Source organism: Rhinolophus sinicus, linkage group LG01 (assembly GCF_036562045.2).
Source record: "Rhinolophus sinicus isolate RSC01 linkage group LG01, ASM3656204v1, whole genome shotgun sequence".
Taxonomy (NCBI): domain Eukaryota; kingdom Metazoa; phylum Chordata; class Mammalia; order Chiroptera; family Rhinolophidae; genus Rhinolophus; species Rhinolophus sinicus.
This window is the reverse complement of record NC_133751.1, coordinates 146,948,716-146,973,233: the sequence shown is the minus strand read 5'-3', so window position 1 is coordinate 146,973,233 and position 24,518 is coordinate 146,948,716. Positions and strand designations below refer to the sequence as shown.

At 37.5% G+C, this 24,518-nt stretch overlaps 2 protein-coding genes across 15 annotated transcripts in view; one reads left to right on the top strand and one right to left on the bottom strand.

Moving 5' to 3' along the window:
• Positions 1-17,268, top strand: part of WDSUB1 (WD repeat, sterile alpha motif and U-box domain containing 1) — a 47,795-nt gene extending 30,527 nt beyond the window's left edge. The window contains 1 exon segment of the mRNA XM_074328884.1: positions 16,833-17,268. Coding sequence (XP_074184985.1) covers positions 16,833-16,990 — 158 coding nt within the window. The 3' untranslated portion in view covers positions 16,991-17,268.
• Positions 17,269-19,558: 2,290 nt separating this feature from the next.
• TANC1 (tetratricopeptide repeat, ankyrin repeat and coiled-coil containing 1) overlaps positions 19,559-24,518 on the bottom strand; it is a 217,317-nt gene continuing 212,357 nt past the window's right edge. For all 14 annotated transcript variants that reach the window (XM_019727214.2, XM_074336821.1, XM_019727215.2 and 11 more), the window contains 3 exons: positions 24,309-24,455; positions 23,312-23,412; positions 19,559-22,653 (listed from right to left, as the gene is read on the bottom strand). In XM_019727214.2, the coding sequence (XP_019582773.2) occupies positions 21,219-22,653; positions 23,312-23,412; positions 24,309-24,455 (1,683 nt within the window). In that variant the 3' untranslated portion in view covers positions 19,559-21,218. The remainder of the gene's footprint in view (positions 22,654-23,311; positions 23,413-24,308; positions 24,456-24,518) is intronic.

Genomic DNA, 24,518 nt, shown 5'->3' with positions numbered 1-24,518 from the left:
TGTGTGCCGCAAAGTCTCAGCGAATCACCAGGTGGGGGTGCATGTTGTTAGCCAGGTAAATGGAGAGCACAGATTTGACACTCGCTTGCACCTGCTGGCTGGGTGGGAGAGGCTCTCAACAAAGGAACAGTGGTACCTGCCAGCACTTCTGTCCCCAGAGAGTGTAGCCTTCACCCCTGCCCCTCCAGTCCTTGCCTCAAAGCTATTCATTTCAGTTCCTCCCCATTTGTCCTTGGGACCCTTCAAACTGCTGCCCCTGCACTGGAGTCCAGAGCCAGTGAGTTTGTGAGCAAGCAAGTCCGTGTGCTGGCCCCTCAAGAGGAATGCCTGGGACTCTAGCAGCCCTCAGTCTCAGACACAATCCCTGCTATTTTTCACAGCCAGACATTATGGGGACTCCTCAGCACTCGTGTCCTGGGCTGTGGAGCCCAGTGTGGGTCTGGGACCTCTTGCTCCTCGGGCGATCTCTGCACCAAGCTATCTCTCCCAATTCTTAATCTCTGCACCATGGGCATGGGACCTGCCTGTTCCTTGTCTCCATCCCTCCTACCAGCCTTGTCGAGGCTTCGTCTATGTCCCTAGTTATAGGACTTTTGTCCAGGTGGTTCTCAATGATGGTTGTTCTGAAATTTAGTTGTAATTTTGATGTGGTTGTGGCTGGAGATGAGCACAGCTTTTACCTACTTCACCATCTTGACTGGAAGTGCCTCATCATTTTCTTAATGATGTCGTTTAAAGAGCAAACATTTTTAATTTTGTTGTGGCCCAATTTATTATATTTCCCTTAATGATTAACGTTTGTAGTGTCCTATCAAAGAAATCTGTCTAGGAAAGTCTGCAGCACAAACAGAGGCAGGCTGTTTTCAGCGTGTTTTCTTCTAGATGTTTTGTAGTTTAAAACTTTGTTTGTCTATGATATTTTTCAAATTAATGTTTGTATGTGGTGTGAGACAAAGTAAACTTTTCTTCTTTTCCTAAATGGATATCCAATTGTTCCAGCCCAACAGCATTTGAAAAATCTTTTCCCATTGGATTATCTTGGCACCTTTGAAAATCAACTGACTCTGTATCACTGGTTATTCCGGACTTTCTATGCTATTCCACTGATCTTTGTATCTATATTTGTTCCAATTACCTCAGTGCCTTGATGACTGTAACTTACAGTAAGTCTTATAATCAGGTACCGTGTTTCCCCGAAAATAAGACCTAGCCAGACCATCAGCTCTAATGTGTCTTTTGGAGCAGAAATTAATATAAGACCCGGTATTATATATCATATTACATATTATTATTATTATTCCCAGTCTTATAAGACCCGGTCTTATTTTACTATAATATATTAATTTTTGCTCCAAAAGACTCATTAGAGCTGATTGTCCAGCTAGGTCTTATTTTGGGGGAAACACGTTAGTATAAGTCATCTTAGTTCTTTTTCAAAACTGTTTAGCTGTTCTTGTCCTTAGCATATTTCCATATAGATTTTAGAATCACTTTCTCAGTTTCTACAGAAAAACGTATCCAGGGTGTGTGTGTGTGTGTGTGTGTGTGTGTGTAAAACAACAGAATTTACCATCATCCCCAAGGTTCATCCAGGTAGTTGCAAATGGCAGAATTTCCTTCTTTTTAAATGTTTTATAATAGTCCATTGTATATATGTATGTGCCACATTTTATTTATCCATTTACCCATTGATGGACCCTTGGGTTGCTTCCACATTTTTGCTATTGTTAATAATGCTGCTATGAATATGGGTGTGCAGATATCTCTTTGAGATCATGGTTTCAATTCTTTTGGATGTATACCCGGAAGTAGAATTGCTGGATCACATAGTAATTCTATTTTTAAACTTTTGAGGACCTGCCATACTGTTTTCCGTAGGGGCCGCCCCACTTTACATTCCAACAGTGCACAAGGCTCCAGTTTTTCTACATCTTCACCAGCACTTGTTATTTTCTATTTTTTTTTATAGTGACCATCTTTATGGGTGTGAGGTGATATTTCATTGTTTTTAATTTGCATTTTCCTAATGATTAGTGAGGTTGAGCATCTTCTCATATGCTTATTGACTATTTGTATATCATCTTTGGAGAAATGCGTATTCAAGTGCTGTGCCCATTTTTAAAATTAGATTTTGTTGTTGTTGTTGTTGTTGTTGCGTCCTTTCCCCCACTCTTCTCTTTTCCTGTTTTTCATTACACTGGCCAAGAATTTGCAGTACAGTGTTGAAAAGAAATGGTGAGAGTAGATGTTCTTTTACCTGCTCTTAGGGGGAAGCATTCAGTCTTTCACCATTAAGTATGATATTAGCTGCCCTCTATCAAGTTAAAGAAGTTCCTTTCTATCACAAGTTGCCGAGAAGTTTTAAAATGCTTGTCCTTTGAAATAACATTTTTCTCCTTTAGCCTATAACATGACAGATTATGTAGTTTTCTGTTGCTGCCCTAACAAATCACCACAAAATTAGTGGCTTAGAAAATTTCTGTAGGTGAGAAGTCCAGTATGGTCTCACAGGCTAAAGGCACGGTGTTGGCAGGTTCTGTTCCCTTCTGGAGGCTCTCGGGAGACTCCTTTTCCTGCTCCTTTGGGTTGTTGGTAGAATTCAGTTCCTTATGATTGTAGGACTGACGCCCCTGTCTTTTTGCTGGCTGTACGCTGAGGGCTGTTCCCAGCTCTGGTAGATGAAATGATGGCTTCTCAAAGATGTCCGTGCCCTAGGCCCCAGTGCCTGTGAATGTTATCATAATTACATGGTGAAGAGCAGCTTTGCTAATCTAGGATGTGATTATGGATCTGGGATGGGGAGATTTCTCTTGCATTATCTGGATGGACCCAATGTAATTACAAGGATACTTGTAAGTGAAAGAGGGAGGTAGGAGAGTCAGCCACAGATGGAGATGTGACAACAGAGCAAAGACTGGAGTGATGCAGGACTGTGAGCCAAGGAATTCAGGCCTCTAGAAGCTGAAAAAGGCAAGAAAAGACTCTCCCCTAACGCCTTCAGAAGGAACACCACCCTGCCAACACCTTGGTTTTAGGCCAGTGAAACTGATGTCATAGTCTGATCTGCAGAAATGTAGGATAATAAGTTGTGTTGTTTTAAGTTACTGTGTTTGTGGTAATTTGATATAGAAGCAATAGGAAACAAATCCACTGGCTTTCAGAGGCTGTCACGTTCCTTGGCTTGTGGCCTTCTTTCTCCATCTTTCAAACCCAGCAACAGTGGGTTGTATCTCTTTGCATCACATTGCATGTCTTTGACCCACTTTCCTGCTTTTCTCCTCTGCTTTTAAGAACTCATGAGATTATATCGGGCTGCGCTGGATAATCTAGGATGACTTCCTGTCTTAAAATCAGCTGATTAGCAACCATCATTCCTTTGCAACTTTAATTCCCTTTAGCCATGTAACATATTCACAAGTTCCAGGATTAGGATGTGGACGTATTTCCGGGGTCATTATTCTGCCTGCCACAATTACATTCATTGATTTTTTGTATATGGTATTAATACATATAAAATCAATAATTTTAACAATTTTCAAGTGTGCAGTGCCATGGTATTAAATACATTCACAATGTTGTGCAGCTTCACCACTCTCCACCTCCAGAACTCTTTTCCAAAATGGAAACTCTATACCCATTAAATAACAGCTGCCATTTTCCCCTTCTGCAAGCCACTGGTAACCACCAGTCTACTTTCTGTCTCTCTGAATTTGAGTGCTGTAGCTACCCTGTATGTGGAATCATGCCGTGTTTGTCATTTTGTGTTTGGCTTCAAGGTTCATCTACATTGTAGCATGTGTCAGAATTTCTTTCCTTTTTAAGGCTGAATAATATTGCACTGTATGTTAGTTTCTCCAGTCATCCAACCATGGACATTTAGATTATTTGCCCCTTTTGGCTATTGTGAGTAATGCTGCTATGAACATGTACAAGTGTCTGCTCAAGTCCATGCTTTCAGTTCTTTTGGGTATATACCCAGAAGTGGAATTGTTAGGTCATATAGTAATTCTGCATTTAATATTTTGAGGACTCACCATACCATTTTTCATAGCAACTGTTCCATTTTACATCCCCACTGGCAATGCACAAAGGGTTCCACTTTTTCTATATCCTTACCAATACTTGTTTGTTTTTTTCCTTGATAGCTATCTTAATGCATGTGAGGTGCTATTGCGGTTTTGATTGGCATTTCTCTAATGATTAGGTGTGGAGCATCTTATGAGCTTATTGGCCATTTTGTATATTTTTGGAAAAATAATCTATTAAATTCCTCCACCCATGTTTCAGACTGGTGTTCTTTATTGTTGAGTTATAGGAGCTCTTTGTATCATCTGGACATCAATCCCTTGTCAGATGTATGGGTTGCCTTTTTTTCACTCAGTCCTGTGATACACAAGTTTTTAATTTTGATGAAGTCCAGTACCTGTTTTTTCTTGTATTGCCTGTACTTTTGATGTCATATTCAATATATTACAAAACCCAATGTCATGAAACATTCCCCCTATGTTTCCTTCTAAGAGTTTTAATTTCTACATTTAGGACTTTGATCCATTTAATTTTTGTATATGGTATAAGGTAAGGGTCTAACTTCATTCTTTTTATGTGGCTATCCAGTTTTCCCAGCCCTATTTGTTGAAGAGTGTTCTTTCCCTCATTGAATGGTCTTGGCACCTTGTTGAAAACATTTGATTAACATGTGAGTGTTTATTTCTGGACTCTCTCTATGGTTGGTCTATATTTATGCCAGTACCAAATTGTTTTGATTATTATCAATTTGTAGTAACTTTGAAATCAGTAAGTGTGAATTGTTCAGCTTTGTTTTGGCTTTTCAGGATCCCTTGCGAATCCATATGAATTTTAGGATGGGTTTTTCTGTTCCTGCAAAAAACATCACTGGGATTTTGATAAGGATTTCAATGCCCCTGTGACTGCTTTGGATAGTATGAGAATTTCAACAGTTAAGTTTTCCAATCTGTGAACACAAGATGTCCTTACTTTTATTTGTATCTTAATTTCTTTCAGCAGTGTTTCAGTTTTCAATGTACAATCTTTCTCCTTGCTTAAGTTTATTTACCTAAGTATTTAATTCTTTGTGATGCTATTTATAAATGGAATTTCCTTAATTTCCTCTTTAAACTCTTCATTGTTAGTGTATAGAACCACAAATGATTTTTGTATGTTGATTTTGTATCCTGCAAGTTGGTTGAATCTGTTATAAGATTTTTTGTGGAGTGTTTGGGTTTTCAATTATCCTCTTTACTATGTATTGCTGGCTTTGATGTGTTAATATCTGTAATATTTTTGTATCTGTGTTCATGAGGGATATTAGCTGTGGTTTTCTTGTAATGTCTGTCTGACATGATATGAGGGTAATTCTGGCCTCACAAAATGAATTAGTTAAGTGCTCCTCTCCTGCATATTTTAAGTCTATGTAGTGTTGCTATTATTTTTTTTCCTTAAATGTTTGACAAAACTTATCAGTGAAATTATCTAGGTGTAGAATTCTCTTTGTAGGAGAGTTTTTAACCAGACTTTTATGAATTCAAATCTAGCTTTTAATAGGTGAGTTTATCAAATTACATTTGTGTTCTTCTTAGTGGTTTGCATTTTTTTATCACCTCAAAATATTCTTGTTGGCATCATTTAATGTTGCCATCATTTAATTTTGTCTCATTTTAACCTTGGCTCTCTTGCTTTATTTTTGTTTATAGCTGCATACTTTATTTCTTTCAGTCTTTTCCTAAAATAAACGTAAGTGTACATCTTGAATTTTCACATAATAAACAGTTTCACCAAGGGTAATCAATATACTTTTAACATTAGAGATTAATCATAAGCACATTTTTATTAAACTTTATCTAAAGTGAATCAAAGTATCTTTTGGGTCTAACTTCTTTCATTAAGCATCGTGTGTGTGATTCATCCATGTTGTTGCACAAAGCAGTAATCTGTTAATTTTTATGTGTGAGTATACTATGATTTATTTCTCCATTCTGCTGATGGTCATTTTTGGCTATTAGTAACAGTGTTGCCTTGAGCCTTTATTCATGAGTTTTGGTGAACCATACATGTGCATTTTTATTGGGTGTATTCCTAGGCATAGATATATGGTTACTAAGAGTGGTTGAATCCGTTTATACTTTCACCAGCAGTGTATGAAAATTCTGTTAGGTTGGTGCAAAAGTAAGTGCGTTTTTTGCAATTTAACCTTTTAAACTGCAATTATTTTTGCACCAACCTAATAGTTAATAGTTGCTCCATAGGCTTATTAACATTTAGTGTGTCTTTCATTTTAACCTTTGTGGTATCACCCATTTATTTTAAATTGTATTACTTTTATTGAAGCAGTTGTAGGTTCATATGCAGTTCTAAGAGTATATCCTGTACACTTTGCCCAGTTCCCCCACTGGCAACACTGATGAAAGCGACAAACCTTATTTAGAGTTCCCCAGTTTTACATGTGTGCGTTAAGTTCTACACAGTTTTGTCCCTTTTGGAGGTTTGAGTACCCACCACTAGTCAAGACAGAACAGTTCGGACCCACGAGGATGCCTTCTGTTGCCTTTCTATAACTACATCCATCACCTGTCTGTTCTCTTTCCACTTCCATCCATAATGTCCTCTATTTATACAGTTTGTCATTTCAAAAGTACTACATGAATGGAAACATGCAGTAAATAACCTTTTGGGACCAGGTTTTTTCGCTTTGCATAATCCCAGAAGTGTCACTATCCATTTATTTTTAGCCTTTCTTTGTGGTATTTCGTTTCAGAGGTGTTCCCTGTGGAAAACATACAGTTGAATTAATTTTTGAAAAATACTCAAGTCTTCATCTTTAATAGAATTGAACCGATTTCTTTATATTGTGATTGATACATTTGGGATAATTCCTGCCAGCATATGTTCACAATTTATTTTCCTTTCTTCTAGTTCCCTTTTCCCCTTTCTTGAATTTTTCTGAATTGATCATGTGTCTGTTTTGGCTTTTTCCCTCTGTTGTTTTGAAAGGCATTGTACTTTATATCTATTGAATTAACTGCCTCAGAAAAATTTCCAAAGCCTGTTTCTGCCTGTATCTCAGCATTCTTACAGTATTTTTATTCATCTATCCTTTTAAATTATGAAAGCAGCATGTGCTTGGTGAAAAACAAACTATATTTTGAAAATGAGAACCTTCTGTACTCTGGTGTATCTTTCCAGATATTTTTCTACCCATTTATAATTTGTCCTATAACGAATGGGGTATGACACATACTTTGGAAAAATGTTTATTTTACTTTAATGTATCACGTAGGATTCCCTGTCAGTACATATTCAGAACTACGTCACTCTCCAATACAGGACAATGTTTCATAGCATGTTGTGCTGTAAATTAACTCTTACTCTGTTGATAGACATTGTTCTCCAAATAACTCTATAGAAAAAAATGCTCATAGTATATACAGGTACACTTATTTACACAGCTAGGTAAGCAGTTATAGTTTAAATTTTGTTTTAAAAAGAATAATGAAAGGAACATAGTTAAAAATTGGCTTGTCCAATTTTTGCCTATTTAAATATTAGAATAATTTTGTTATGCAACAAAAGGAAATCTTGACATTTTGATGAGAATTACAGGAAAACTAAATGTTAATTTGGGGCGTGGGGTGAGGAGTAGAAATGACCACTAGTGAGGCATTTCATCTGTTCTTGTCCTTTATTCCTTTCAGGTCTATACTGAACATTTAAATGTTAATTCATTTATACATCTTTTTAGAAAAATCAGTGTTCACAGTTAATTCATCACTTCGGAATTGTGAAAACCTAATAAACCCTCCCTAACCACTCTGCTTTTTCTCTTAAAAATTTCAGTGTTTTACCTTAATTATGTAGTAAGAATGTACTCTCTGGCTTCCATTGTTGCAAGTGTAATGTCAGTTTAATTCTGATATTTTGTTTCAGTTTTTTCTTTGCTATGCATTTTTCTCTCATAGTGCTTCTTGAATGAAACTTCATGCCTTTTATCAGTTCTGGAAAATCTTAAGCCATTCTCGTTCTATATACCTCATCTCTTACGACTCTCTAGGTAATTTTCTCAGACGTACCTACCAGCCATCTATTCTGATTGTATTAACCTATTCAACCTTCTCTCTGAGGTTGTCTTCTAAATTTCAGTGACTGAAGAGCATAGACTCTGCAGCCAGGCTGCTTGGGTTTATACTCCAGCTCTGTCACCCCCTACTTGTGTGACCTTGGAAAGTCATTTAGGCCATGCATCAATTTCTTCATAATGTTGTGCAGATTAGATGGATTAATATAAGTTAACAGTGCTCTGGGTCAGTCTAATGATATACAATTAGCTGTATGAGTATTTAATATTTTTACAGTATATTGTTTTCATTATTTTAGAAATACTCACAGGTTGTACTAGTTTGTAGGACGCTAATCATGCTCTTTGTTGTCGGGCTGTGTTACTTTGTGTGCTCATCTGTTGAATTCCAGTGTGGGAAGAGGGCCCTAGAGAGGTGTTGGACTTGCTTTGTCCATTTCCCAGGACCACAGGTGGGCAGCAGTGGGCGAAGTCAGGTTTTTCTTTGAGCTAAGACTTTTCACTAGGGTGAAGCCATTTGAACCTGTAGCAAGAAATTTTGGGGTACCTTAAAAATAATAGCTATTATTATTTTGGTATCATCTAAGTATTGAACTTATTTTTGAAATAAAATTTTGTGACTGGAGCTTACAGAATATTTACTCCCTAGAACTATCAGGTACAGGTCTTAATGGTACTGTTTGGGTGAAAATTTTAAAAGGTAGTGAAAACAAGCAAACTTATATAGTGTACATTACGTTCAATATTATTTCTTTAAAAATTGTCAGTTTTTCCCCAGGTAACACAGGTTTGATTTCAAATAAACTAACTCTAGTTGCTTTAAAAAAGAGCAGGAGTATCAATATTGTCAGCTGCGATTGTTTGATTACAGTAATGTTTCATTGCTTTCATGCATGAGAGGCTCTGTGTGGATGTAGGTCTGGGAAAGTGTTTTTTGCTTTGAATCTCTGATACTCCCTCTTGCTGCTTTTGGGATGAACTTTGGTAGAACACTTTCAAACCTTATAAGATCCACTCAGAAGTCCTGCTTTCTCTGTCATCCGTAGAAAACTGTTGATTATTTCAAAGAATCACTATTTCACAATACCATGGAAAGCTGATATTAAACCTAGGGTGTTTAACTGGCCAGTGTAACTGACTTTCCTACAGAAGATAACCTGTACCATAGAATGATTTAGCATTTTATTCACTTCTACCACCCAAGAAACTGAGACTCATAAGTAGGCAAGGAAACATTATTCACTTACTTAAGGGAATTCAATTAAAGGTAACAAAGTACTATATGATGTTAATATGCTTTAACAATGTAGATATAATACACCTCTTAAAAAGGGAGAGGATATGGAAAATTGAATAAGCTGATTATTAACTGAGTAAAAGCCTATTTGAAATTTAGATGCTGAGGGAGAGAAAAATACTAGCCTAATTGGATGTATTAGTTATATATTTATAGTGAGGAACCAATGTATACTAATAATATTCTTTAAAAATATATTAGTGGAAAGGTAACCAGTAGATCAATACAAACTTCCCTAAGCATCAAAATTGATGAAACCAGCTCCTACTATCGTGAAATCCTACGATGCGATTTATAAAAATATAAAAAAGAACGCTAGAACTGTTATTACCAAACATATTGATGATCCTAAAGAGACAAAATATTTGAGATTAGCTAACAAAGTGCAATCCAACCTAAAACAAGGATACAGAAAGCTTAGAAAGAAAAGGATAGGCAAAAATGAGACAATTGCAACTAAAAATAAAGAAGGGGTTACATACGTGTCTGCAAAAGTAGAATTAAGACCCCCAAACTTAACAAGAGGAGGATACTATGTAATGCTGAAGCCAACCATCGCTAGCTGTACAGTCCCAAACACAGCAACAACTCATGACGCAGAAGCTACAGGTGATGTGGGAGAAAGACAGCACAGTAATAGCTTTGATCATACCTCTCAATCCCAAATAGAAAATACATCTTTTTGAACACAGAAGACATTCATAACCATATGTAAACACCACCACCAGAAATAGCACAAACAGTATTGTCACTGCAATGGACTATTACTAAGAAATTAACAACAAAAGTGGGCCCTTCTCACCTGGAAGATTAAAAACATGCCATTGGCAGATTTATCTAGCCTAGTGGCAAATGAATTAGCTGTCACTGAACTCACAATAGTTCAGTGATACTAACATGCGCATCTATCGGTAATAAGCCAGTGTGGTGGTACCCTATGAGACTGAGGTTCATCATGCTCGGCTTTTTATAAAAAATTGAGTACCTCAACATAGATTGGTAGGTTCTGTGACTTTAAACAAAATGACATAACAAAACCAATTTTTTACCATAGGTTAATTAACATACACAAGAGTTAAGTTCCTGTGCCATCTCATCAACATTATAACTAAAGGATGTCGAAATGAATGATGTTATTCGAGGATCTGCTGTCTATTTACCTACTCAAACTGGTCTTACAACTCAACAGTAAGACAAATAACCAAATTAAAAAATAGGCAAAGGATTTGAATAGACCTTTCTCCATAGAAAATTCACAAATGGCCAATAAGCACTAGAAAGATGTTCAATATCATTACGGAAATGAAAAATCAAAACCACAATGAGATACCACTTCATATCCATCCATTAGGATGACTAGAATCAAAAAGATGGGAAATCACTTGTGCTGCTAAGGATGTGCAAAACTATCGCTGGTGGGAAGGGAGAATGGTGTAGCTGCTGTTGAAAACAGTTCGGCAGTTCCTAAAAAAGTTAGTTACCATGTGATCCAGAAACTGATCAATAAGGCTGCTATGAACATTTGCAAGGGTATGTACAACTTTTAATGTTAAATTCTGATATATATATGAATTTCTGATATATATATGAATTTAACATTAAAAGTTGTACATACCCTTGCAAATGTTCATAGCAGCCTTATTGATAACAGCCAAAAAGTAGAAATAACCAAAATGTCCCATCTGTGGATGAATGGGTAAATAAAATGGAATGTTAATCAGCCATAAAAGGGAACAAATATATGGTACATGGATGAACCTCAGAAACATTATTATGCTAAGTGAAAGAAGCCAAAAGGCTACCTGTTGTGTGATTCTGTTTATAGGAAATGTCCAGAATAGGCAAATCCATATAGATTCAAAATAGATTAGTGGTTGCCAGGGTAGGGAAGAGTGACTGCTAATGGTACAAGGTGTTTTTAATGGATGATGAAAATGTTTTGAAGTTAGTGGTGATGGTTTTATAACTGTGTCTTATACTAAGAACCACTGAATTGTATGCTTAGAATGGTGGACTTTATGGCATGTGACGATAGCTCAAGAAAAAGGTAGTAACAGAGTATCTGCAGAAAGCATCTACCATCTCTGGGACTCAGGGAAGAAGCTGAGGTTATCAGAGCCTCACCTGGTCTCTTAAAACCAGGCCTCTAAGAAGGAGGAGCTACCCAGCTGGTGCTAGTTTCTCTAAAGGGGGAAGGATAAGAAATTTGGGCAGTGCAGATGGTGAAGCACACCAATAAATCTGGAGAGTGTAACCAGCTCCCCCTGTCAGATGAAAGCCATGACCCCACACACACTAGGAGCAGCCTTCACCCTGATTTTGTCTGCCTTTAGATAATCTTATGCCAGGATTTAACAAGGAGCCAGCTGGCAGAGCAGAAATGTGGTGTGTAGTATCCTGGCCCTAGCGTGCCTCTCAGCATTATGGATGGCTTTGGAGTTGAGACAATAGCTAATAGAGCTAATCGGCATTTAGCAACTTGAAGAGGAATAAATAGCCTGAGAGAGAACAAAAAGCTTTTAAAAGGTATACAGGACGACTTAATTTACAATAACAAAAGCAAATCCCTAGACATAAGTATGCAAAATTTACCAGACATGAAGAAAGCTATAAAACATCCCTCATTGTAAAGTATACTGGGAACAAATAGGAAGACTATTAGGTTTCTTTCTAGAGATTCAGACGGTGATTATTAGGTTCCATTGGAAAGAACACCCAACAAATAACCAAGAAAATAAAGCAAAGTTATAAAGCCTCTATAAATAGCACTATGTGGGACTGGCATATGAATAGACAGACCAATGGCAAATAATCTTTAAAAATCCGAAATTGATCCAAGTGTGTTTGGAAATACAGTGAATGATGAAAACAGAATTTTAAATCAGTGGGAAATTAATTTAAACAAGTGGTAGGTATTCTGACAACTAAATAGCCATATGGAAAAAGATAAAACTAGCTTCATCACTTATATTGTACATCTAAATTAATTCCAAGTGAACCAGAGATATGAACATAAAAAAATGTAACTTTACAAGTCCCAGAAGACAATGTAGGTAATTCTTTGATAACCTGGAAATAGAGACACTTCCTAATCTGGAATCAAAATCCAAAAGAAGTAAAACATTGACGTAGTAATATTCCATATATATAAAAATAAATCAGACATTTAAAGAAGAATTAGAATTCTTCTCAAACTGAAGGCCAGCATTACCCAGATAACAAAACCAAACAAGGACACTACAAGAAAAATACAGACCTTGTCCCTGATGAACACAGGAAAAAAATCTTCAAAATATTAGCAAACCAAATTCAATGCATTAAAAGAATATTATACCATGATCAAGTGGGATTTATTCCAGGCAGGCAAGGATGGCTCTCGTAAATCCACGTGATACACCACGTTAACAAAATGAAGGGTAAAAACCATAGGATTATCTCAATAGATATGTATAAAAAAAGCATTTGACAAAACTCAAACATCTGCTTATGATTAAAACTCTCAACAAAGAGGATATGAGAGGGAACATACCTCAACATAATAAAGGGCATATATGACAAGCCCACAGCTAACATAGTACTCAATGGTGAAAAGCTGAAAGCTTTTCCTTTAAGATCAGGAACATGACCCAGGATGCCTACTCTCTCCACTTTTATTCAGCATAGTATTGGAAGTCCTATCCAGAGCAATTAGACAAGAAATAAAAGGCATCCAAACTGGAAAGGAAGGAAGGAGTAAAAATGTCATTATTTGCAGATAACATGATACTATATATACAGAACACTAAAGATTCCACCAAAAAACTGTTACAATAAACATATTCAGTAAAGTAGCAGGATAGAAAATTAACATTCAGAAATCAGTTGCATTTTTTATACATCCATAATGAATTATCAGAAAAAGAAATTAAGAAAACAATCCCATTTACAGTTGCATCAAGGAAAATGAAATACCTAGGAATCAATTTAACCCAGGAGGTGAAAGACCTGTACTTGGAAAACTGTGAGACATTCGGGAATGAAATTGAGGAAGACACAAATAAATGGCAAGATAGTCTGTGCTCATGGATAAGAAGTAATATTAAGCTGTTCATACTACCCAAAGTGATCTACAGATTCAGTGCAATCCCTATCAAAATTCCAATGGCATCTTTTACAGAAATAGAACAATTCTAAAATTTGTATGGCACTACAAAAGACCCCAAATAGCCAAGATAATTTTAAGAAAGAACACAGCTGGAGGTATTATGATTCCTGATCTCAAACTTTATTACAAAGCCATAGTAATCAAAATAATATGATATTGGCATAAAAACAGACACATCGACTAATGGAACAGAATAGAGAGCCCAGAAATAAAATCACACATATAAGATCCATTAATTTACAACAAGAGAACTAGGAATATACAATGGGGGAAAGACAGTCTCTTCAATAAATGCTACTGGGAAAACTAGACAACCACATGGAAAAGAATGAAACTGGATCACTTTCTTACACTATACACAAAAGTCAACCCAAATTGGATTAAAGACTTGAATATAAGACTTGAAACCATAAAACTCCTACAAGAAAACATAGGTAGGAGGCTTCCTGACATTGGTCTTGATGACTCTTTAAAGGCAGCAAAACAAAAATAAACAAGCCAGACAACATCAGACTAAAAAGCTGCTGCACAGCAAAGGAAACCAACAACAACAAAAAACCAGCAACCTACCGAATGGAGAAAATGTTTGCAAATAATATATATTTGATAAAGGTTAATATCTAAAATATATAAAGAACTCATCCCACTCAATAGCAAAAAAAAAACAAAAAAAAAACACCAAACAATAACAACAACAAAAACCTGCCCTCCCAATAATCTGATTAAAAAATGGACCGAGGACCTGAATAGATGTTTTTCCAAAGACATACAGATGGCCAACAGGTACATGAAAAGATTCTCAACATCACTAATCAGGGAAATGCCAATCAAAACCACAACGAGATACCGCTTCACACCTGTCAGAAATGGCTATCAAAAAGAAGTGTTGGCAAGGTTTGGAGAAAAGGGAACCCTCATGCACCATTGGTGGGAATGTAAATTGGTGCAGCCACTATAGAAAACTGTACGGAGGTTCCTCAAAAAATTAAAAATAGAGTTGTCATATGATCTAGCAATTCTACTTCTGGGTAATTATCTGAAGGAAGCAAAATCACTAACTCAAAAAGATATCTGCACTCCCACATTTACTGCAACATTATTTACAATAGCCAAGGAACGCATGTAAACAAGCCAGGTGTCTATCAATGGATGAATGGATAAGGAAAATGTGTGTGTGTGTGTGTGTGTGTGTAAAAGGAAATCCTGACATTTGTAATATCATGGATGGACCTTGAACACATTGTGCTAAGTAAAATAAGTCAAAGAAAGACAAATGCCGTCCGATCTCACTTATATGTGGAATCTAAAACAAAACACTGAACTCAGAGATCTAGAGAACAGATTGATGGCTGACCAAAGTGGGGGCGGAGGTGGAGCAGTGGGTGAAATTGGTCAAGATAGTCAAAAGGTACAAACTTCCAGTTATAAAATTTAGTATGTTCTGGGGATGTAATGTACAGCATGGTGACTAGAGTTAATAATACTGTGTTGTGTATTAGAAAGTTGCTAAGAAAGTAGGTCTTAAAATTTTTCTCATCACAAGAAAAAAGGAAAAATTTGTAATGATGTATGGTGATGGATGTTCACTTGACCTATTGTGATCATTTAGCAATAAACCAGGGGTGCCAAAAAATGTACACAAGTGGACACTTTGGTCAACGCTGCTCAAGCAGTAGTTCGCCGTAATCAGAAGTGTCTGCATGTGATGGTAACCACTTTGAGCACCTCTTGTGATTATAGAAGTCAAACGTGACTTGTATTCATCTTTAGTTATCGATATAAATTGAATATTACAATTTAAATACAGTTTTCCTTTCTTAAAATCTATACATTTTTCTGGCACCCTGTGTGTATGTATCAAATCATTATGTTGTGCACCTGAGACTTACGAGAGACTGGTAAAAATCCAGTTTGACAACATATTCTCTTGGTGAGGTTTTGGGGAAAAGGAATTCTCAACATTGTTAGTAAGAATAAAAAAAAAAAATGGTGGAATTCCTATGGAAGTATTGGTGTATATAGCACAATAATATACGTTTACTCTTTGATGCAGTTCTACTTCTGGAATCTCCCCCACAAAAATGGTAAGACTGTTCATTGCAGCATTATTTGTAGAAGGCAAAGATTAGAAACAACCCATATGTCCACCAATACCTCCATACAGTGGAGTACTGCGGGGGCAAATGAGGTATAGTTAAGTAAAAAACAAACCAACCAGATACAAAATAGTATGCTAGCTTTTATGTAAGAATGTGTATGTACTGTGTGTGTAGGATAAATATACAGGGTTATCTATAAGGGAAGGGAGGGAACATGAGTTGAACAGAGATAGAATAGACTCCTCTGAACGTACCTTGTTTTATAGTTTTTACTTTGAAACCACTTAGAAGTTTTGAAACCACTTAGAAGTTTTACAAAGTTAAAATAAATCATGAAAACTAAACCAATCTCTAAAAATTGGGAAGATAAAAAGGGAAGCAAATAGACCAAATTGTATGTCAAGTTGGTAACGTAATCAAACAAGAATTTTTTCAAGTGATTTCCAAACACAGTATTGCTTACTAATATATTGGCATTGCTAGTTTGAAACAGTTGTATGCATTGTAGATCAAAGCAAATAGGTTGATGTATACATGTAATTAGGAACTAAGATTTTCAGTTTAAGAGAAAGAGCTACCAGAATTAAAAGGTGTAGTGAAGCAAAAACTCCAATCTGTATATGTGCAAAGGTAACAAATTTTGCAAGAACATGGTGTACATGGTATTAAAAACTTTAGTCCATGTTTTGTTTTGTTTTTGCATCATAAATCCCTTTACTGTCAGGTCCTTAGTAGGATGAGTTCTGTAAATCGCTCAGTATCTGTTCTCCTGACTTTTCAATGTTTCGGAAAGTTTTGCTGTGTTATTCCTAAGGCTCTTGTCTCTCATCTTTAGCCACATTAATTTACACACGTAGCTAACAGCTCTAATGTAGCTTCAGTACCACTCTACCTGGCTCTTTTTCTTTCTTTCTTTCTGCTACATCTGAATTTTTGACAGGGTTCTTTTTCAGTTGTAGTGTTCAAAAAGTAGTAAAATATTGACACAGTTCAAGGTAACCTTGCAATCTTAATATGCATCTTAAATGGTAGAATTTAGGGTGTTGTGGAAGAAATATTTGGGGAGTCGTGGTAGAACACAAGAATACCATTTAAATCACGATAAAGGCGTTGGCAATGGAGTTTTTATACCCAACTTATTTTAATCCTAATTTCTCTTTCCTACACTGGAAATAATTTGTGTGTGTTTTTGTTTTTGTTTAGATGGTTATTCATATGAAAAGGAAGCAATGGAAAACTGGATAAGCAAAAAGAAACGTACAAGTCCCATGACAAATCTTGTTCTTCCTTCAGTGGTACTTACACCAAATAGGACTCTGAAAATGGCCATCAATCGATGGCTAGAGACACAACAAAAATAAAACTGTTTATATTATATTGTGTTATTTATGTTTTTTCAGTGATCTCATTTGAATGATTTAAAGGTAAATACTAATCAGACATTATTAAAAGCAAAACAGAAGGATAAAGGTAAACTTCTTAGTTATCTATAAAAGCTATTTACTGTCTATTTTCATTCTTCAAAATATGGCTAAATAACACATCTAACTTCTTTTCCATTTTTACTCTAAAAGCCGTTTTGTACTAGTGAAAAAAAATCGTAACCTGTAGAGAAATAAAATTTTGCTTTGACTTGAAATTGCAATGCTCATATTTATTCTTGTTAGATATGTCATATCCCATTACAATCGAAGATCGGAACCTAGAACAGATTTTTAAATCCTAGTTAAGAAGCCATTCATTTGATAACTCTTCAGAATCCTTCTAAAGAGAATTTGTAGCAAATTAATTGTAGGTTTATGACTAAATTAAGAAAATAACTGACATCTTTAATGAGCAATTCTGTTGGATTCTAAATTTTCAAGATGGTAATATTTTTCTTCATTGTCCAAAACCTAGATACAAGTTAAATGGAATAAATTGTCACGAATACATTAAATTGACTTTGCTGAAAAATATGAAGTGGCAAATTAGCCTTTTTTCTTTAGGATGTAGAATTCATAAATTTCTCACATAATATTCTAAGCTAGGGTGACTACAGATTTTTACACAATAGTCTGATATTTAATACAACGCCCTGAAAAGTATTCACTTAGAAGAAAATTCAAGTTCAGGAAGTTGAGGTTGTATTGACTTCACATACCTGTCATCAGTTGTTGACCAGAATGGAAGCCATTAGGGGGACTGCTTATTACAACTAAACAGTAAGTGCAGGCAGGGACCCAGATTCAGTGTGCTTATCTGCCAGATCGTCATTGTGGTTGTTCAAAAATTTCGAATCTCTCAAATAAAAGGAGAAAAGCAATGTAATTACCTTATATATTTAGTCAGACTTTTCCTATATTTTATAAACTTGTAGCTGATACACTGTATGTTCACAGAAAGGTGGAAAGCCCAGCTACCACAGAAATCTCCAAATGCCTTTTCTTTATAATTGCTGCTTGGTACAATTTCTGTCATCCTAATGTATTACTGAATTTTATTTCCTTCTGTGTTATAGCTAGAATTCAAAATCTGATTCTAGAAGAGTATTTTTTTTCCCCCATACTACACATGCTTCTCGCCTTCTTACTTATGAGGACAAAAAATGGTTGGGAACATGTTCTCGAAGGTGTTTTTCTATCATATCCTATAGAGAAGGGTTGCTAACGTAATTCTAGCAAGAGTTTGTTTTGTTTTGTTTTTTTCAGTTGATAGAGTCCACCATTTGACCCAATATATTGTTTGGATAAAGTAATAGACTTACTTTCCAAAAGAGGCTGGCTGGTTTTGACATAAAAATTACTAAAAATCAAAGTTATTTGTAGAAAAACAGTAAAAGATTGGTTATTTTTTAAAAACATATTAAAGAAGGTGATTTTTGTTTCACCAAGATAGTTTGTTAAATTGGCTGAAAACTAAGATGCCAATAATTACCAAAGTGAAGTACTTCTGTTTTTGTACACAAATAAACCAAAGCCAACAACTCCTCCTCCACACACACACACAAAGAAACAAACAAACCCAAATCCAAAACCACCCATAGGAAGGGACGGCACACAGACCCTCTGTTGCACTCCCCAGGCCCGAGCGTCCCCTCAGGACTACCTGGGAACAGTACTCACCTGTCCACTGCTCAGTCCTCAGGACAGACGAGGAGCTTCCCAAGGAGACTGCTTTTTTCTGGGGTGACTGAACCAAATAACTTGACTAAGAACATATCAAAATCATAATTGAATGCATAACAAATGCTACTAATACACTAGCGTCTTCCCTGGAAGTCATCCAACAAGAATTATCTCTTAGCAAAGAACTCTTTTTCTCTCCCATCCAGTTTACTGTTTTTAATCTTTAAATACATACCTTTAAAGAAGGACTTAAAATACTTACTTCGCCTTGCTAGTAATAGCAATAACCAGACAAGAACCTGCAGCAGGATCAGGGAATTCCAAGTCCGGATTTTATGGCAGTACAACACAATGTTCACGCTCATCCACACTACTTTGAAACTGAAATACATGGCTAGTAAGACAAATACACACTTTAAACTGAAAGAGAATATAAATGCGCTGATGATCCAACTTTCGTATCAACACAGTGTTCAGTGTGTTGCCATAATGTTTGAGAGTTAAAGACATCCTGTTGCCAGTAAAAACACACACCAAGATTTCTGGAACAGGTAAGAAAAGTAGAGAATGCTCTTCTTCGTGCTTTCTTCCTATTTCGGGCAAAAAGACTAATTTTGACCCCTGAAAATTCTGGGATTTCTAGAAGCTGTCACCCTTGTTTTGAAATTATTAAATGAAATTAAATATGCGTTTGGTAGTTGTTCTGTAAAAATAGGCTTTTCACTATTTAAAGTAACAAAATCACTCAGGATTAAAGCGAGGCTGATAGTTTTCATCAGGATATTCTCTACTTAACCATGGTTTCATTTAATGCAAAACAAATTCTATTAATAGTCTTTATTCCATATGGAAAAGTACAGTAGTTGTGCAGAAACAAACTACATAACAAAAGAGTAAGACTTTCACAATTATTAAAGAAAACAACAATAAACAATAAATAAGCATAGTAGTTATAGCAGAACTCATGAAAAGCCTATAAAAAATGGTAAAGCTGTACAAAATACAACAGGAACAAATGTTGGAGAATGACACCGAAGATTCCTGTCCGTACAAAACCATAACAATGTTCACAGGAACTTCATTACAACTATTCATTTTTTTAAAACATTCTGTAAATATAGAACTTCCTCCTCTCCAATTCTAGAAAATAAATTTCACACCCCAACATATAAAACAAACACACTCCCACCTCTCTCAAACTAGCATTTGAACATCCTTCAAAAGCACACCATTTTCATATAAAAATACCTTTAAACTAAGGTTCATTCCTGTACCTTATCTTTACAAATTAATAATACATCAGTTTGGACTTAAGTAGCACCTCAAAGGTGTTCATATAAATGAGATAAAGTGCCGTTACTGGTACACTGTTAACATGCCATAATAATATACCGTTCAGTGCAATAACCAGCATGGATGAAGCTTACAAAGAACATGCAGATATATGACTTTTTTTTTTAAAGGTTAACTACTTGAAATAGTTATATTTACAAGTCTGAATACAACTTGGCTATTTACTATGTACAACATGTGACTACAAAGCAATGAATGTATAATAAAACAAAAGCAACCAACCGACCAGACCTTAAGTATCCAAATTAAATATTGTCCTGAAAGGACCTTGGGAGGTTTGTTCCAGGAATGCTATCATTGTTAAAAAGCAGTTTCGGAACAAGTAGAGAGCTAATTTATGTGTCACCAAGAATGCTATATTCTTAGTATTTTAGCCCAAATCCAACGTGACCTCCAATCATAATTCCAAATGGCTTAATACTGTTTCCAAATATTAACACACCTTGAAGTGGGAATATAGTTCCAAAAAGGTGCTATAAAAATGTGTTTAATGAGAACCATAACATGGAAATAAGTGCTTAATCCTCTTCAGGGAACTGCTATCAAGGGAACAATACTTGGATGTTCTTGTAATTTTCATTAAAGAAAAAATTCAGCTATAGAATATTTATAGTCACACTTATATTCAGCTAGAAATCACTTAGGTCTTATATATATATGGATTTGACTCAATGGAACTGTAACTTGAAAATTCCATCTTTTTCAGAATAGATCATCTGGATATTATGTCATGAGTTAAACCTATCACGAGACATTTATATTCTCTATGAAATATTATTTTACCACATGGCAAAGGCTAGGAGAAAAGTGATAAAAACTTCATAGGAGAAAAGCATGAGTTAATCTCTTCTTGGCTATCTTCAATTTGTAACTTAACGGGCAGAACTAATTGTAGTTTGGGATTCTGGGTAGCATTGTTATTTATGGTGACTTCTGGCTATTTATCAAAGAAATTTTCTCCCACATTTAAAATAAAATCAATGGTAGCTGATCCATCCCCAAGGAAAAAAGAAAAAAAGTATATGGTTAAAAATAATTTTTCTCATTAAAAAAAACAAAAAACCATCATGTGACCAGCAGGAGCCAACACACAGTTTCCCAAAATCTACAAATGGGTCGCTTGGAAGGCTCACACATTTGACTCTATGAAGGACCGCTTTGGTTTTGCTGAAGGAAGGTGACTCCTGTGGGCTTCGTTACTGATATGAGGCTGCTGTTTAGAGATACCTTCTTGATACAGATGAGAAACAGTCTTAGTGATCCTGGTGTCTTGACAGTGGGCTGGGACTTGGCACTTCCTGTCTTCTAGCTCCTTCACCTGTGCCCCATTGTGGGCACTTCCACCCAGAGTAGAAACAGAACAGGTTTTGGCTTGGCTGTTATATCCTGCTGCTTGTTTGAGGGAGGGCTTCTCCGAGTTCGAGGGCTGCAGGCCCGCGGCGGAAGCTGTGTTTGTCAGCAGCCCCTCTGGGACCTGACACTGCCAGGCGCGGCTTGGAGGATTGCTCTGCTGTTGGAACCGCGCGGTCTTATCCATGATGCCCATGAACGGAGTATTGCGTGGTCTGTGCTCAGCGGTGCCACTCTGCACCTGGGTAACAGCCTTATCTTTAACCCGAGCATCTGGCCCTTGGCTCTTGAAGCCATCTGAAAAACTGCTGCTTGAAGCCAAACTACTGGTTGAGCTTGACATCTTTATGCTGCTCGACGGAGAACCAGAGGAGCCTGAGCTGGTCAGGGAAGATGGGTGCCGCAAGTCGCTGCAGCTCACTGGCCCACCTTGGCTGAGAGGGGCGACATCCACGGCCACGGAGGCGTGAGACAGAAGCCTCTCTGCGGTTTTGATCTTGCTTGGTAAAGGATATGCAGCGCCACTCTCCGCGTGCTGCAGCTGGGCACTGTGGCTGGGGCCTGCGCGATCCCCAAAACGGCCAGAACCTGCCCCCACCGTGAAAGCGCCTGTTCCCTCTGAATGCTGGCTTCTGCTGCCAGCAGAAGTTCCAGAGATTCTGCCCAGCATGGGACTTGGGGGAGGATTCGGAGAAGAGACCTGAATTTTTGTGCTACCGTTTCTCACGCCAGCCTGTCCGAAACCCAGATGTTGGCTGGTTTTCACTATCTGCGCCTGCTTGGTGGGCTGCATAACCAACCCTGGCTGCGCTCCAGGCTCCCTCAGGGGCTTGGGGATTCCTGGCCTGTTCTGTGGTGAGACTGGTCTCATTTTGGACTGTAACCCTTCTTGAAGGTTTCGGATATACGCAGAGGGGACGGCCGAGGGTGGCTGGGACCTGGGAGTCAGGGGAATGGATTCTTCCGGTGGAGAAGTTTCTTCTTCTTCAGCCTCCTCAAGACGAAAGTGGTCATTTAATCCAGGGGTCGGGGCGTCCTCTTCGTTATCTGAGTCATTGGGTGGGGCTGGGGGTGGGCACTGCTGTTTTTGCTGTTGGCTCCGCTGGAGCTGTTTGCATTCCTCCTCTACCCGGGCCAGGAGCCTCTTGATTTCCTGGTTGGTGGGACAGAGTTTCACAGCTTCGCGCAAGTCAGCCAGAGCGGCCACAAACTGCCTTTATAGTGAAAGAGAAGATACAATTACAAGCCGTGGAAGCACATGCTCTGAATGTAACTATTCATAAAATAGCTCTACTCAAAGGAAAGAGAAGGTAGGTGAGTGAATTTTGAACACTCACTCTGGTAGACAGGACCCACTAACTAGCTTAGAGTTCCTCAGCTGAGGGGGCGTGCTGAATTCTAAACCCAGATCTGCGCAGCTTCAGGGCCTGATATCTCTATAAAGACCACTGGGCTGGGAGTGAGAACAGGCATAAATCAGTGGGCGTCAGAATCCTCTTGCAGTTCTCTTTGCCCTCCCGTCTCACCATGCCCACCTCTATCTTAAAAATCTTATTTGACTCCTCCCCTCGTCCCCACCACTTCCTCTTATTGTCTCTAGCTGGCACTTTCACCAATAATATGGACTAATCTAGGAATTTTATGTTGTAGTTAAGTGTTAGCTGTGGTGGAATAGTTAATGAGATGTCAGGAGAAAATGCCTGTTTTGCCATTGCTAACAATATCCGCTCCTGTGCCTCTTGGAAGCTACCAATTTAGTCTTAAACGGGATGAGAGGCTTAGAATCAGAAATCCCAAAGTCACCCAGCAGCTTTAATACCACAGAAGCACAAGAAAAACCTCTCTAGTCATATATCCAACGCCAGACAGTACCTGCTATTTCTCTTCGCTCTTGCCCTGGCATAAAAGGCTTCATAAGACCTTGGTTTCAATTCGAGAGCCTTGGAGGCAAATTCTTCTGCCATGCCAAAGTCCTGGTGTCAATATTTAAATACATGAGTTAAAAGAAGTACTGAAATGTGAACACAGGCAACTTTTAAATAGGAGGTTTGCTCTAAAGGTTAGCAGAGAATTAGGCTATCACAAGAGAGAGGTGAAAGGCAAGGTAAGTTTATTTTTTTGGTTTTGTTTTCAAGTTGGGAGCTAGTTAACGCTTATTAATATTCTTAAGAGAAGAATCCATAGAGAAGCAAGAATTGATGATTCAGGAGAGAGAGAGGAAGGCAGTGGGAGAAGCAGTGCACCAAAAGGCTAGAGCAGATGGCACCCAGTGGAGGACCAGCTTCAGAGAGGGCACACACGCTTCATCCTCTGACAGGGAGGAAGGCGGAATATATGGGCAGAGAAGCGGGCAGGTCAATAGACTTGGTGGTCGGAGGTGAAGGGAAAAAAAAAAAAGGTTGAAAGAAAGAAGTACTGAAACAAATCTAGCTACTCGTTACAAATTAACTATGAGGTTAGATACTATTTATTACAAATTAAACAGTTACTGGCAAAGGGTCTAAGCAAACAGAATAAGCACTAGGTAGATTATCACACATTGGAGTTGAACTCTATCCCATGCCCTTTCCTTTTGAATCTGGGGATGGGCCACTCGTGACCATGTTGGCAATACACAGCTGGGATGGGGTGGAGGGGCGGTTTGCATTTGCTTCTCATTGAAGCAGAGGAACCCATACCCAAGTGCATTCTCTCAGCATCTTGAGAGGTGGGTAGTGACAGGGATCAAATGATGGTTGTCCAAGAGAAGCAGCTTCCTGGATGCCACACAAATTGGATTGGAGGTCCTGTGATTTGGCCTATGGAAGGGCCTTCACCACTGTGGAAACATTCTACTGCTAAAGGATTAGAATAAGGGAGCACAGCTTACATTTGTTTTTCTTCGGCAGCGAGACAAATTGAGATAGAGGGAAACTCTCAGTTCATTGAATGGTCGCATGTCCTCTCCAAATCCTTCTCGAGGAAACTTCCGTAAGGCATACTGGTACCTCTGGGCTGCCTCTTTCATCTTCCCTTTCTAGGATCCCAAAATCAGACATTTACCCCTTACCAGAAGCTCCAAGATGAATAAGCTCCTACA